Here is a 15,566-nt window from a genome sequence, read left to right as displayed (position 1 = left end):
GATGCTATGGTAATGAACTCTGTTTATGATCTTAAGTACATCCTAAAACCTATCAGCCACCTCCATTGCAGAAGGGGGAGACATTGAAGTTATTCAACACCTGGTCTAGATGTGCAGAAATTAGATAGCAGACAATGGTAGTATCTGTCAAGTGTGGTAATATCAGGGACTGGGTTGATATGGTAAAATTTTTGAACACACAAACACTTAGAATCATCTGCTTGTTTAGATCAGGTAAAAGTGGCATTTGGGGAGATGTTCAAGAGAAATATCTGTATACTATTACAAAGCAGAGTCAGCACAGGAAAATTGCTTGCAAGATTATTGGCTCCATGTCAAATGGGTAGAGCCAAAGGGAGCTCAAAGAGTTAGTTGCTGAAATCCATATGGCATTTGTAGCAACGCAAGAAGAAATGAATGTGCACTATGACATTATACCTGCAACCGCTCATAAAAGATTAGGAGTAAGTGGTAATAGTAAATTAACCTCTATAAGCTCAAAAGATCATTTATTTGCAACAGATCATTGAATTATTTTACTGGCGATTTAAAATTATGGATGCCTGCAAATTTATAAAAATCTAAGTGCTTTCTCTAGCAAGAAACAAATGAGCAATAGAAATTCGAAATGAGTGCATAATTATCGGCAAAAAAGTTCAAACATTCAGAAAGGATTATTCAGAAAGGATAGTAAGTATTTTGTCCTTCTGTTTCTCTCTAAAAAGTTGGCAGGGGGAGTGTTCTATGCTGAATTTTGAGATGCCTGACCAGTAGGGTCTACTTTTCTGCTACTCTCTTAATTGTTTCACCCAGAAAAGAGTGTCAGGGAAATAAATATAAAGAAACATTTCCTTTTCTATTGTGTGAGACCTTCTGAGTACTTTTTGGCAATTGACCCTTGTACAGCAGGAGGAAAAACCTTGTGCTTACTATCTTGAATTGAAGCTAAAGAAAAGTGATCTTTACATTTGTCTTTCCACATAAATATGGTTTTTTAAAGTAGGTTAAAAACGAAAACTCGAGCTGTCCACATTTTATGGAATAGAATTTTTACAAAACAGGTTTTCTTTCCAAAATTTTTTGCCCTAGAGTAGAAGTAAAAATCTCTCTGCGTGTTTCTGTGCCAGTCTAGCTCTACGATGATAATTCTGAAATGGACCACAGAGACTGGAACTCAGCTTAACTCATCAGTGGTGCTCGGGAAGGCTGAAGAAAACCACCTCTCATCCTGATGAAGACGGACTTAGGATGCCTAAGCAAGATAACTTCAAGCATGCCAAGGCTCTTAGCCAAGTAGATGGCCAGTAGAAGTCTATAATTAAGACCTTTTTCGTGCAGTAAGAGGTGTTAAGGCCAGGTTAAGGTCCTCCAGAAAGCTAAGGGACAATAAAGTTTCAGTATTTGCCTGTCAGCAAGTTAAAATGTTTTGGATTTGTTTTTGGATTTGTTCCAAACAAAGAACATACAAATATTTGTCTTAGAAACTATAGTTGGGAAGCTGAAGGAATGTACTGCTTTTTAAACTTTTATGTATTCAATCACAGCCTAAGCATGACTGTGAGCATGATAAGGGTTGGCATGACAAGAAGGTGGCTCTTAATCAGAGTAATTCCTACTCAACAAAAGGTGACTGTGGCTGAACTGACGGTCCACAACATAATTTCTGAAAAGACAGTCCAGGGATTGCTTCCTCCTTTTCTGTCTTTATCCTCATTGTCAAAATACAGTTATCCATTTGGACAGCACAAACAATCTAGACAGCAAAAGAAAGAGCTCTTATCTGCCTGTGATGCCTCAATACACAAGCATGGAGATGGCCAAGAAAGGGGTTAGTAGTGCTAAAACAGGCGAGTATCACTGATCCTTTGCCTTGCTTACTGAATTGCAGACTGGAAGTTGTCCATTGAGGGGCGGGATGGGGGGAATATTTGCATAAAAGATGCTTTCAAATCCTTTAAAGTCAGGATGAAATAAAATTTACTGAGTGCTCCTGATTGAGCCTATTGATTTCCATGTTCAAATAGTTACCTCCTCCCCACCCTCTTTCAAATAGATTCTTGGAAAAGTAAGTGGGAGAAAAGTTCCAGCCAGAGTAGCAAAGTATTGTAAGTGGGAGAGCTGGACACTTTCCATGCTCAGCTTTTAGTTATGGCTTCCTAAGAGTAATTAAATACTCATTTCAAGTTTTGAAGCACAGATTTTGTTGCTTCAGCATGTTTGTTTCTTGCTGATCAGATGTTGTGGTTTAACACTAAGAACCCAGTGAGAGAGCTGTGCCCTGACAGAAGTGGAAGAATTTAGGAAAAGGGATGGGTTTTTCTTCAAGGGAGCCGTCACCTGAAATAGTCCTCTGGAGGAATATACGTGCATTCTTTTGAAAAGGAGAATAACTCAAATATCGTTGTATTTAAGAGTGCTTCCCTAGATAGGTAAGTAAATGCTTAATGGGCTAGCGCAGATGTGGCTATAGTGAAAAAGGAAACGTGGCAAAGTTCATAATTATCTCTGGTTTTGAAAATGGAATGAATTGTTAGAGGATAAATTTGAGATGTACTGTCTTCATTGCAGTTTAACTTAAATGTTTCCTACTGTACAGTTGGAACAGACTAGAAATATGCACATTCAGTTACCCTGGCTCCGATAAACAGTAACTCTTTGTGTTTAGTACCCCCTTAGGTGCTGCCTACAAACATCCTTTCCATCAGTGTTTTGCTAACTATCCCAGTTGTGAAGCTTTGTTAGCCATCTGGCCAGAGACAAGGCAAGCTCAGTCTTCAGGGCTTTGGAACTGACTCTTGTGTGGCAAGGGAAGTAATTCAGTCACTTGTAAAATGTTTAGATTTAAAACCGGAGATGGCATGAACTAATACTTGATGTAATATCTGAAAGGGTAGAAAGTAACTTTAAAAAACTGAAGAAGGACAAGATATTCAAGTGAAGGCTTCACTCGCGTCCAGGATCGAGGGAGAGTATTGAAAGGGAGATTTTCTAGCAATTAACAAACATTTCATTTTGTTTTTCGTCTCTAAGCTGTATTTTGTCTCAACTAGCTATTCAGTTCAGGTGACTTCAGTTTAACTCTCTACTCAGAAAACCAAAACTATAAACTGTTTGGGTATAGGAAAGGGTAAGGGCAGAAAGTCAAATGTGAGATAACAAGGCCTTATTTTTGATTCAGAATTTTCTCCTTTGTAATCTGAGAGAATTAACATACTGAGAAAGCCCTCACTTAGTCTCCATGTCTGACAGCTGGACGGACTTGTTTGAATAAACATATTAATGCATAACACTGCAGGGAAATCCTGGTGTGACATTATTCTTCTTTTTTGAACCTGAAATGACTTCTGGCTGGGCCTCTGTGAATAATGAATGTGCTTTTAATTTATAATAAAATAGTCATTCAGGATTTGATCCCTCTTTCCTTGTGGCATGTAAACTTCAAAAGAAAAGAAATGCTATTTATTTACTTTTGTAGTAGGGAATGCATGACTGTTACCTCTGAGTCATCAATTTTAAGAGAAATGTTGGGAGATGAAGCTGGAAACACAATTCGATGTCTTGGCAATACTGTCAGCATAAATTCCTTCCTACAGATATTTACATTAGAAGCTTGTTGTGAACTTGGGTATTTCACTGTTTTTTGTCTTGTTTACTTGTTACAAATCACCAGTCAGTTATAGACTATAAAAGTTTAGATGAGGAGCTTCTGATTTAAATTCAAAGCACATTTTCTTGATGCACAAACCCAGAAGGCTGACTTGATGGGTTTTTTACTTTAGACATTCCTGCTACAGTCAATGAAACAGTGCCTTTAAGGTCTTTTAAAACATATCTATCAAAAGGCGAACAAAAAAGCAACTAGCCAGTTGAGTCTCTGTTAGCACTTTGACCTTACCATTGATCATAGTCTCTACAATTTGAACAGGAATCTTTAGTGGTTTTTAAGAAATACTATTAGGCTACAGAGACTTTTCTAATGTTCATCTCCCTGTGTTACTGAGCTGATCACCTCTTGCCATCAAGTACTATATCAATGTCAAAATTATTAATGTTGTGGTTTAGGCCATATTAATGTCCGGCTACTGAAGTGCATGTGTTTAAACTGTTTTCAGCTCAACTAGTTGACCTCCTAATGGAAGCAATATAATTTATCCACAATATTAGATTTTTTAAAAGATAGATTTTGAAAAGATATTGGCAGAAAATACTAATCTGCTCTACATTTTCCCTTAAGACTGAAATCTATATTGTGTTTGTTTTTATTTAACAAAAAAAGATAGTCACTCTGAAAGAAAGGCCTTGAAGTCTGCTAAATAGCATTTGTTTTACTGGTACTTTGATCCTCTTCTGACTTCAGTTTGAGTTTGTATACAGATATGAATTATTACCAGATCTGCAGAATTTGAAGACAATTTGCAAACTTTTTAATGGTGCCTTGATCCTGCAACCACTATTATACAAGGGAGCAACTTCATGCTTGTAGAATGACTGAGCTCTGTTCCCATTGAAGATAATAAATCTCCCACTGATTTAAACAGGGCTACAGACAGGTCAGCATTGCTCCCTTTGACAACTTAAGTGTTACCAGGATCTAAGAAATCAGAAGTGTGGGCAAACTAAAAAAACTGTTCACTTACTGATGATCATGAATGGATTATCTGGATCAGACATCACTGAAAATAGAGTATTGAGATACTTTACTACTGTTTATCACAAACAGTTAAAAATACTTCAGTGGGACTTGTGTTCAGTACGTGCTTAACTATCTTGCAGAACTAAGGCCCACAATTTATATATTATACTCTGACTGGGAGCAGGTTAAAATTAAGAAAGATAAAACTGAAAATAAACTTCTAACAGCATATGAAAGTACTAAAAACACTAGCATTTTTTAAAGATTAGGCAGGAGAATGGGCTTACATGCATTCATGATTGGTTAAACTTTTATCATCTATAATTTTATATGAATACATATGTAACTTCAGTTATGAAAAAGTGAGGAAGAGCTTAGTATAACACTAGACCTATTTTGATGTTTTCTTGTAAACTTAAAGTAGTTCTAAATTATATGATCAAGAATATCTGTTTCTCAGTTGGGGAATTTTTAACAGAAAATGTATATTTAAATGCTGACATTTACTTTTCTACTGTGACTGCGTGGAACAGGCCCTGCCACTGACAAAACTGTTTTTTTTTTTCTTTTTCTTTTTTTTCAGACTTTCAGAAAGTCTAAATCAGGACAGTTATACTGAATTTAATGGGATTAACAGATTTGTTAATTTGTTCACTGAAAGTCTGGCTTGTCGCTTCATGGTATATAGTTAAATATGTCATTAAAGATACTAGTAATGTTTGCAACCTGCAAAGTAACTAAGGAGCAATATTATTACACATAACTGCTTGAAACTGTCTTTTCACTTTATACATAATATAAAGTTTATGATGTGTACATGCTAAATATTAAGTAAATGAAATTATTACTAAACATTAAGTACCTCTAATTCTAACTCATCTCGGTCCATTTCTTGATGAATTCCTCCCATGTAGTCATTTGGGTCATAGTATTCATGCACTGATGGATGACTGGAGGGAAAAAAAAAAGTATGTTTTAGGATGGCACTCTGTACTCTAACATATTAATCCATTCCAAGTTTATAGCAAGGCATGATGAAATTATAGACTAACAACCAGACCAAGATACTGCAGGTGGCAAATGTTATGCAGTATACTGTTTATACCATTAAATGCACTAGGAAAAAAAATACACATATTATAAGAACAGTCTTAAACATTTGGCACATGATGATGGATGAGGGACTTATAAAGAATTTTAACATATATGTAGCGATTTTCTCCAAATGTAAAGCTGACTTGGGGAAAAAATATACAAGGAGGATGGTAGCAAAGTAGGGTAAGGGGTACCAAGTGACACAGGCTAAGTGGGCAGATATTTACCAGGGAGCAAGGTGAGAGGGAATACTAGACTTGCATTTATTTGTGAGCTCAGATTATTTGCAGACAAGCAGGCAAAATCCTGCTTGTCTACCTGCTTGTTATTTGTACTTTGCCTTAAAGATATAAAATTAAATCAAATTGCTAAATATTATAATAATAATTTGCCCCCAACTATTTGGATTTAAATCAACAGCATTTTATTTATTGATTTGAATACAACTGGCTGTGCTTAATGATTTAAATACAGTTTAAATATGCACCACTTTTTAAAATTGCCACTCATTATTAGCATGTTGTTTTTTACAACTTGAACTCTTGGACAACTTTATTGCCCATACTTTGGAAGTTTAAGCAGTATAATTCTTTTGTGATCGCTGTTGTATATGCTGCAGCTTTATTTACTTCTGTGGTGAAAGTGAATTCCCTTTAATTCTCTGTTAACTAGATACACGTTGCTGTGTAAGTAATAGACTATTTAASTAACAGCATCTGCTAACTGGCCAAGATGCCCAAGTTGTTGTATGCAGGCTGCATTAATTTGAATGGGATTTGGAAGGAAGCATTAAGGAAAAAATGAGCAGCACCTAGTAAACCTGCATCATTCTTTGCTTACACATGCTGGGTAACAGGGATACTTAAATAGCTGTTTGACTGCCCTTCTGTGCAGGGAYAGCAATTTGGCAGGCCATGGGGTTAAGGTTGGCGCCTTCAGCTTCAAAATAAGGCCACTACTGATGCCAGCAGTGGGAATGTGTCTAAGGATTTAGGGGCAATATTAGGCCGTTTGATAGGACTGAGCTTGTATTACACAGGCATGATGTAACCTAAATAGTTGTTGTCATGAATTAATCTTCTTTGCCACAGTTTTAATGTATTTGGTTTTGCAGTTGAAGAGTGGCAGGTAGTTTTTCTCTTAGATGTTGAAAACACATCTTGCAGTTAGAGGACATGCAGTGTCAGTGCTCTAAGAGTAAGTGTATCCCCTCCACACTGCTCTAAGCCCTGCTGCTTCTTCACTACCAACAAGACCAAAGCTAGCTTTTTGTCAGGTATGTCCACTAAAACATGTAGCTGTGCTTGAATTTTCAATGGGCCGCGAATAGATGGCAATGTAGTAGTATCTGATAGAACCTTTTTTCAAGTCATCAGTATGGAGAGTCATGAAAGGAATAGACATTGTACACAGAAGCCCAGTTCCTGGCCGAATGTGTGAATGTTAATGTGCTATAAAAGTCACTTAGGAGCCCTACAGAATCAGTGCCTGTTTGTAGTCAAGCTCTATTTCCTCGAGCTACTGAGAGAGACGTCTGGGCGCACTGGGGTGCATTTGTGCACTGCCTTTCGCAGCTCAAGGTCTCTGGAGAGTCTGTTCCAGAGCTCTGCTGCACAGCCAGGATAGATGCGTATCAGCACTGCTTCTCACCACATACAGGATCATCTCTAAAGCATGTATTGCCGTGGACAGACCAGGTTTATGGTCTGTCTCACACAACAACTGAGACCCTTAGAATCTTTTCTATCCTTTTTGTACTTTGTGGAGATATGCAGTGGATTTTTGGGGGAACTGTTTTCCTCTTGAACAGTGTGTGACGGCGCGGGGTATGTGTCCTAGGAAATAACTGTCATTTTTATTTGTAAGTACAAAAGCATCAAACTACCATTAACAATAATTAAAAGTTGATTCTAAAACATCTATGACAGCACTGGTAAGTAATTTTAGTCCTAGAAAATAATTTATTTGAGTAACATCGCTGCAGGCTTATAATAAAGTAATTAATACACTGGAGCAGAATGTAGCAGCTCTTGGCATTATACAATTTATGGCAGCCATAAAAAATAAAGTTAAAACATAAGCAACCTAAAGAGGCAGTGAGAAGAATTACAAGCAGCAATAACTTTATCTATCAAACACCACCAACAGCCAAGCTTTATGAGGCCATGTTGTGACTCAGTGGAATTACTCATGTGAGGAATGGCTTGCTAAAGTGGAGAGAAAGTGAAAATAACCTTTTGAATTATGGCTCCATGACATACGAATGGTGGCTGCTTCTGTGAGTACACAGTCACCAGCCAGTAAGGTGAGTTTGTGAGCTACTTCTAACACGCCACACTAAGGAATACAAAGATTTGCAAAATGCTTCCTAAACTGTTACTTACTCTTCAGATAGAAGGTATGGGTCTAGCACTGAGACGGGTGGAGTAGGTGAGCCCATCTTGCTTAGAGCCATGATGTGCTCAAAAGTGATATCTGTCTGTGTGCCCACGTCTACCAGCTGAGACTCATGAGAAGGACTGAAGATCTTGGTGCGTGGAGTTCTTCTCAGGACCTGCACCACAATGGGTTCCTTGGCTGTTTTGAAAGCTTCCACTGCTTGCTCATGTGTTGCTTTAGATAAATCCTTCCCATTGACCTGTGTGGAAGAAGAAAGCAAAGCAATGAAAGAAACGGTCAATGCAGAGATCATCTTTGTAATTTGTCTGCTTATTGAAAAGTCTCAGCTTCCATCTAAATGTACATACAGCAAGCACTAGGAGCTATTTATGCAGTGTTATTTTCCTCTTTCACTAGGCTGATGTAACAAATCCTGTGTTCTGCTTTTTATTTTAATTGTGAGAGTTTACTAGGCTTGTTCTTTAAGCTGAAGTACAAATCAGCATCCTGTTTGCTTCTTGAAGATTCAAAATCTCTCAGTCCTCAGCCCTTTTCCAAACAAAACAAGTTATTGATTCTCCTGTTGTTTTCTATCTTTTCTAGGGGTTTTTTTTTGGGGGGGAGGGGGATCATTTAACTGTCATACTGAACTCAAGTCTGTTGGGATAAGACCTGTGAATACACAATTTTGTATCAGTATCTGGTAAACACATTTTCAGATGAAACATGATGGTTGTGCCCAGTCACTGAAATAAAAAATTGTATAATCAGGATGGACATGGATATCATATAGGGATAGGGACTAGAAATAATGAAGAGCCAGTTATAGGTGTTTCTTCAAAACCACTTTTTGACTAGCCCATCCCAAAAATCTAACCACCATTATCTTCCAGTTGAGAGAACATTCATGCAAAACAAAACACCTTTAGTGAACATCAGAGACCGAATCCAGAATTACCAATGCTAGACGTGGCAGACTGGAAGATGTGGATCTGACTGATGTGCAGTAGAAGGATTTGAACCCAGATCCCTCATATCCCAAAGGAGCAGTGCGAGAGCTCATAGCAGTGAAACAGATCAAGCATTCAGTTGTAGTACAAGGTTCATAGTTTGAACTCTTTGGCAGACAGAGTTATCTCTCCCTATGTGCAGAGCACTTCCAACCCACTGTGGCTTTGCATTTTCACTCCTGATTAGCTTCCCTGCTCACAGGCTTGCAGAGGATTTCTTCCTTAAGTATCTAATTCAACCCAGGGTTTGTGAAAGAGATGAGCTAGGACATTTAGATCTGTGTTCTATTGCTTATGTTCCTTCAAGTAACTGACCCTTAGCTTACTCAGATAGGAAAAAAAGTGTGTCTCCAAAGAAATTATGCATTGTAAAATACTCATTAGTAGTCCTGTACATATGTCTATAAGTAGAAAGGGCCTTGCTCAGTCATTCCCCTTGGTGTACTGGCAGTATTCTTGGAACTGAAGGGTAGATACTTTCTGTTGTTAAATATCTATAAAACCAAAGATTTTGAGAGAACCTGTACTGATGAGAGTATCATGCTACTGTCGTCATTATCACATTCTTGAGACTGAGGCAAGTGTTGGCTCACGTGTAGCCATAAACTCCAAGTAGGATTTGAAAGTGCTACTAGCAGTGACCCTGAGGAACACTTAGGGGTCCTGATCAAGGAATATATTTCTTTTATATTTACTTTATGAATGATGTCTTTTATTGTTCTCTTTCTAGTCAGGTGGCTGTGCAGTTGCAAACCATGAATCTATAATCAGAGGTGTGAGTTGCACCATGAAAGCCATCGCTTTCTGCATGGAGGAAGCATTGCATGAAAAGCATGGCAGAGTAGGGACACCCCCCCCCCCCCCCCCCCCCGGGAAATAAGCTAATGAATTTCCTTGCCTGGCTATTAATGCAACGCTATCTAGACTCGGGTATTAATGGCTGTTACTCCTTTGTCATGTAATCATTTCTGTAAATGTGCTGAAACTTATAGTAATGTGGTGACTCTGCCACATTAGCTTCTTGAATATGATCTAAAATGCTAAAATATGTCCAGATTCTGACATCTTTACTCGTATTGGATACCACTTAGTTCATGCTGTGCTATGCCATGTTTAGTCCCACTAGAGTAAGTGGAGCAACTGAAAGAGTAGCGTTACTCAGTGCAGTAACGATGCCTGAATTTGGCCCATAGTTAATGTATTGCCCACAGCAAAAAGCAATAAAAAGGGTTAACTTGAGTGCAGAATTGATTGAAAAGGCTAAATTCCTTTTGAATTACCCTGTGCACATAACACTTATTACGCTGTCATCTTAGGTTTATCTTAGAGAGGCGATGACACTGGGTTTTTTTTTGATAAGCCAGCTGAGAAAGGAAGGTGTTAGCATTACATTTACATTACACAAACAGTTGTATTGACTGCGATTGCTCACAGTAATGCACAGCATGTAAAGTTTGGCCTGGTCAAATTAAATATCATTAACTCGCCCAATTGAGCAGATTACTTTAAAACAATTTGTACAGCTGTAAAATTAAGTTCAGTATAATGTTTTCTGTGGAAGAAGGAAGTGCTGATTATGTTTCCAGTTTTATTATTTGCTGCAAATTAAATGTTGCACATTTTACTGTGTGCATCCTAATTTTTTTGTGTACAACTAAACTGAGCAAGCAATCAAAATCAAAGAATCCAAATTGCAAGTGTAGTGTTTTCCAGAAATGTACTAAGAATAACTCTTGGGCAACACATTTTTCATATGAACTGCTTTCCACATCTTCACACTAAAAAAACTGCTAAGATCATGCAAAGAATAACTTTCCAGTTTATTCCCCAGTATTGTAACTAACTGCATTCTGGTTTCGATTCCTTAGGATGCTTTATTTCCACAAACATCAGGACTGATCTTCTCTTTGTGCTTTCATTGTTAATTGTTATAGAAATAATCATAACTTCAAAGTCAGGGAACAGGCAGTAGTTCGAACGTGTCATAAATTGTCGCTACAACTGCTGGTATTTCCAGGTAGTATCTTGATTAAGTTTTCTGCAAGCTGATAATGCAGAGAAAAAAAAAAAAGGTGTTGCCTAAGATGGCAGAAAGATGTGAGATCAGATTTTAGGATTGGGGAGAAGTGTTGTATAAAATTTAGTTAAAAACCTCTCCTGCTTTAAAGGAGACCTTCTGAATGTTTAAAAAAACAGTTCTAGAACTTCTGGCATTCAACTTTTTGAGACTGATTGAGACACAGAGGATTTTTTTATACCTTCCCATTGCAGTATGAGGCTGTGACTGCTCACGTTACCTCTCTGGTGGTAGTGGCAGCAGAACTAGTGTGTGGGGGTTTTCACAAATACACGTTCATCAGTGGCCTCACTCTAGATGCTAGATAGTGAATTAGGTTGTTGAGGAGCAGCTGCTCATCTTCTTCTGCTTCGTTTATTACAAGAACAGTAACCATGGCAGGAGAAGATCTGGGGGCAGAGATGTTAAAATATTGTACGTAATTGTATCAGGGCTTGTCTGGTAGAACCCTTCATTTGATGCTGCTGGATCCAAGTCAGAACTGTGCATTTGATTAAATATTTGTATTAAAAAATCTCAACTTGGATGTTTCAGTGTACTAGCACTGTACAAAGCATGGTAAGTGAATAACTCTAGAAGGGGATTTATATCTGATATGTATTAAGCTTTATATTATGGGCTTGGTAATACAGCAATAACTATAGTAAAATAAAAGCCTAACTCCCTGTACTGTTTTTATGGCTTTCTTGATGTGCTGCAAAAATTGCAGATTGGGGATTTTGTCTTCAGAAGTTTATAATTCTATGAAAGACGGCAGCATCCTCGTAAATCATATTAGGCACATAATTCTCTAGATAGTAGCCATTCATACAATGAATGATCTCAGGGTCAGTCTGTCGATCTCTTACAGGAGACTGATTCCTTCACTCAAACTGGGTAGAATCCTTTTAGCTCTCTGCAGCTTTCTATCTTGATCCTTAGTCTTGGCCAAAGGGGTGGGCATGACTGTCAGATAGCCAGGCCAAGTCGAGCTTTTAAGAAGTGCACTAACAAGAAAATAACAGTTAGAGTTGTGCAGAGCTATCAGTATTAACTGTTGAGATTCTGAATGTGGAATCATGGAAGAGTATGTGGTGGTGGGAAAACATGCTTTGAAGTGATTTACAGTAGCTAATATCTGGGCATCTTATGGAAGTATATGCATATAACTGACACCTTTTCTTCTGGTGAATTGGGATAGCATAATCTCTTAAACTCTCCATGTATCAACTGGAGAATTTTGAACAACTGTGCACCAGATGATCTGCAATTAGACAGTTTTCCTGTTCTACAAAACACAATTACATTGGTGATTCAGGAGAAATTTTGCAAATTATTTTAGAGTGAGTATTCAACTTTTTCTAATGCTGTGTATTGAGGAATAAAGCTAAAATCAATGAAAAAATAACTTTAAAACACAGTTTAACCAGACAAAAATAACTAGGGGCCATTTTATACTATTGATTTCAAGAAGGAGCTCCTAAACTGAAGAGAAAATAGAGATTATATTTTCTAGAAAAAAGTAGATTGTCTTGCTTCATTTTTCAAATGTGCAAACATAAGCATTGCAACTGAAAATGGAGAATGCCGTTTCAGTGGCTAATCTTGTAGCTTGTGCATAGGTGCTGATTAGAAAGTAATTTGTAAAAATGTACACCAGCTTTTTGACAGAAACTAACCCTTCTTGCATTCCAGTAATGCAAACTTGACTCCTAAAGCCACTGCAGCCAGCCTTTAGGATATCATCCTTCCTGCTCTACTCTCTCCTTATCGTAAGATTTTGTCTAGTCAAATGAAGGACTTCAGGCATACAGAGGCATCCCAAAATTGCGCATCTGAAAGTGGAGAATATTAAGAGTTTCTTTATTATGAAGTTATAATTTATGTGCAGACCCCAACTRTAGCAATTTGGACTGATTAGGAAAGCCATCTTCATTCTCACTTTTGCTGCTGTAGCTAAAGCTTGTGGTGTAAAAATTCACATAAGTTTCTTCTGGTAGCAGTGACTGTATTGCAGTAACTGATGATCTTCCTTTTCTTTTTGAAATTTCAAATACTGTGAGTGTTTGGTTAGTTCAAATTATCAGAAACAATTGGACTGGACTGTTTTCAAATATTTTCTTTTGCCATATTTAATTCAATTTTAAATAGAAAAAAAACACATTTCATGTGGATGTCAAATATTTCAGTTCCACACTATTTTCAAGTAGGACAGAAAAAAGTTTTGTTGAATATTAGACAAAAAGAACATTTCAGAAAGGCCCGAAACAAAAATAGTGAAAATATTGCCTGCTCTTCCATTTTAGGTGCTTAGCCACATAGGGAAATTATACTGTCTTATCCTAGTCCCATTAAAACTTGTGGTAACTGCCACGTTGTTGTGTGTTAAATACTGAGCACTGACTTGGTTGAATTTCCTTCGTATAGTGTTTTCTATCATAGCACACCAATAATGTTATTTTCTATTGTCGGGACATGAGAAAGAGAATGCTACAACATTTGGATAATGAAAATTAGTAAATCTCAAGACTGCTTATATATAGCAGAGCCTATTTGCTTTCTCTTCTAGAAAAGATAGCAGATGTTGGTATTTTATTTCTAAGTAGTAAAAAAATCATGCAGAATAAAAATATACTGGGATAATCTCAGTGGCCTGCTTTTTGGTATCCATGTGAAATTAGCACTTGTGGCTACTTTTGAGTCCTTATGAAACTTCAGGAAATAGATTATATTGATAGAGATGCTGTGTTGTTATCTGGAAAGTTGTCATAATTGACAAACAATATTTTCAGTGCTTAAAAGCCAATGAATATATCAGTTTCACATTAAGTAAAAAAAAAAAGTTCTCTATAATCATATATTTTATTTTTGATGCTTCTAATTTGTATTCAGAAAAATTCTTACTTATAGTTGCATCTGAAATAACACAGAACAAAAAAATTTATGCATATGAATGCTTCAGAAGACTGCCAAAAATCTGCAAATATGCATAATTTCTTAAGAACCTTACATGCCATGTGACAGAGACAATGGGATCTTTCATGGCAAAAAAGATGGATAAATTAGCCTGACTGAAACGTTAAAATGCTTAGCTTTTGGACCTTCTTCATATTGGGAATACATTGAATATGGAGAAAGCCGTAGTCAAATTAAAGTTCAAAGAATGGACAAAATTTTTGGTGTAGCTGGGCATTAGGCTTAACAACTGCATGAGACAGATAAATACTCTTAATTAGGATCTTACAGTAAAAAAGGAAGGGATGCTTGAATTATTTTTTAACAAAATTTTTGTAATGATCATGCAGTAGAATAGGACATTTAGAGTGTATAGCGTATGTTGTACTATTTTGTACAAAAATAGGCTGCAGAGGGCTTTTACATTGTAATGACCTCATGAAATCTATAGAAATGCATGGCACAATTGTATCTGGGAGGTCAGTGAATTTTATTTTATTTTTTATTAATTTTTAAGAATTTTTTTTAAGATTTTGAATGAAAATAAAATAGTCGTTTGAGCTTGGTTTGATACTCACAGAAGTCGTTGGGCGTTTTGCCTTTGCAATGCCTTAGTTCAGGCCCTGACCAGTACAACAGTTGAAAAACGAAGCAAAATGTTACGAAGCCAAGCATGCCATCAGTATTCAATAGACACAGTCAAAGTCTGACAATGGAAAGCAGAATGCTGTCATGGTCCATTAAGGTAAGACATGATAAATGTTTGTAATTGAGAAGAAGAGAGATGAAGCAATAAGATACAGCAAGGGAGGCCAAGACACCAATCCAAAAGGAGGGCCCCTCCAACGTGAAACTGATGTGTTAAACTCTCACTTTTATCATGCATCATTCATTAATTCTTATTTCCAAGACATAAATGGTGAGAAAATGAAAGAGGAATTAATAATAAAAAAAAAAGATAGTAATATGCTATGCACGGCCAAAAATGGAATCAGCAGATGAACTTCAGTTTTTTGAACCTTAAGCATCAGGTGAAATTCCTACAGAACAGCCTGTGAAGGTTGCGTACACGGAAGTGACTGGTATAATGTGACAATACTTTAAGATCAGGATTGCAAGGGCCATGAAAAAGGCCAGAAAGGTCTGAATACTACCTTGGCAATAGAAAGGGAATAATGTACAGTGGGATCTTACTGGGTGCAGTTTTGGTAAGATCTAGGGGGATTCTTGAGTCTGTTTTCAGATTTTTCTTGCTTTGGTAACTGCTAATTAAGTAGCTGGTCATCTACAACTATTCTGAACCTGCATCATCCAATGTAGGATGCAAATATATTCTTCTTATGGAGTGTGGGATTCTGCAGTATGATGACTGTTAGACAGGGGAGAGAATGAATGGATGGGTGAATCAGCAAGGCAAAACGGAAGAGAAATGGAAAAG

The 15,566-nt window shown here is 37.1% G+C and overlaps 1 protein-coding gene and 1 long non-coding RNA gene across 5 annotated transcripts in view; one reads left to right on the top strand and one right to left on the bottom strand.

The window, feature by feature from the left end:
* The window catches only part of PDZRN3 (PDZ domain containing ring finger 3), a 156,135-nt gene that overhangs the window by 9,419 nt on the left and 131,150 nt on the right, over positions 1–15,566 (bottom strand). For all 4 annotated transcript variants that reach the window (XM_026074912.1, XM_026074913.1, XM_026074915.1 and 1 more), the window contains 2 exons: positions 8,113–8,366; positions 5,496–5,583 (listed from right to left, as the gene is read on the bottom strand). In XM_026074912.1, the coding sequence (XP_025930697.1) occupies positions 5,496–5,583; positions 8,113–8,366 (342 nt within the window). The remainder of the gene's footprint in view (positions 1–5,495; positions 5,584–8,112; positions 8,367–15,566) is intronic.
* LOC112970465 overlaps positions 1–15,566 on the top strand; it is a 123,302-nt gene that overhangs the window by 90,987 nt on the left and 16,749 nt on the right. The gene's annotated exons all lie outside the window — the stretch shown is intronic.

The sequence above is a fragment of the Apteryx rowi genome, unplaced genomic scaffold (assembly GCF_003343035.1).
Source record: "Apteryx rowi isolate R43461 unplaced genomic scaffold, aptRow1 scaffold_4, whole genome shotgun sequence".
In the NCBI taxonomy this organism is placed as follows: Eukaryota; Metazoa; Chordata; class Aves; order Apterygiformes; family Apterygidae; genus Apteryx; species Apteryx rowi.
Note: the sequence above shows the minus strand (reverse complement) of the source record. Positions and strands in the feature narration are given on the sequence as shown.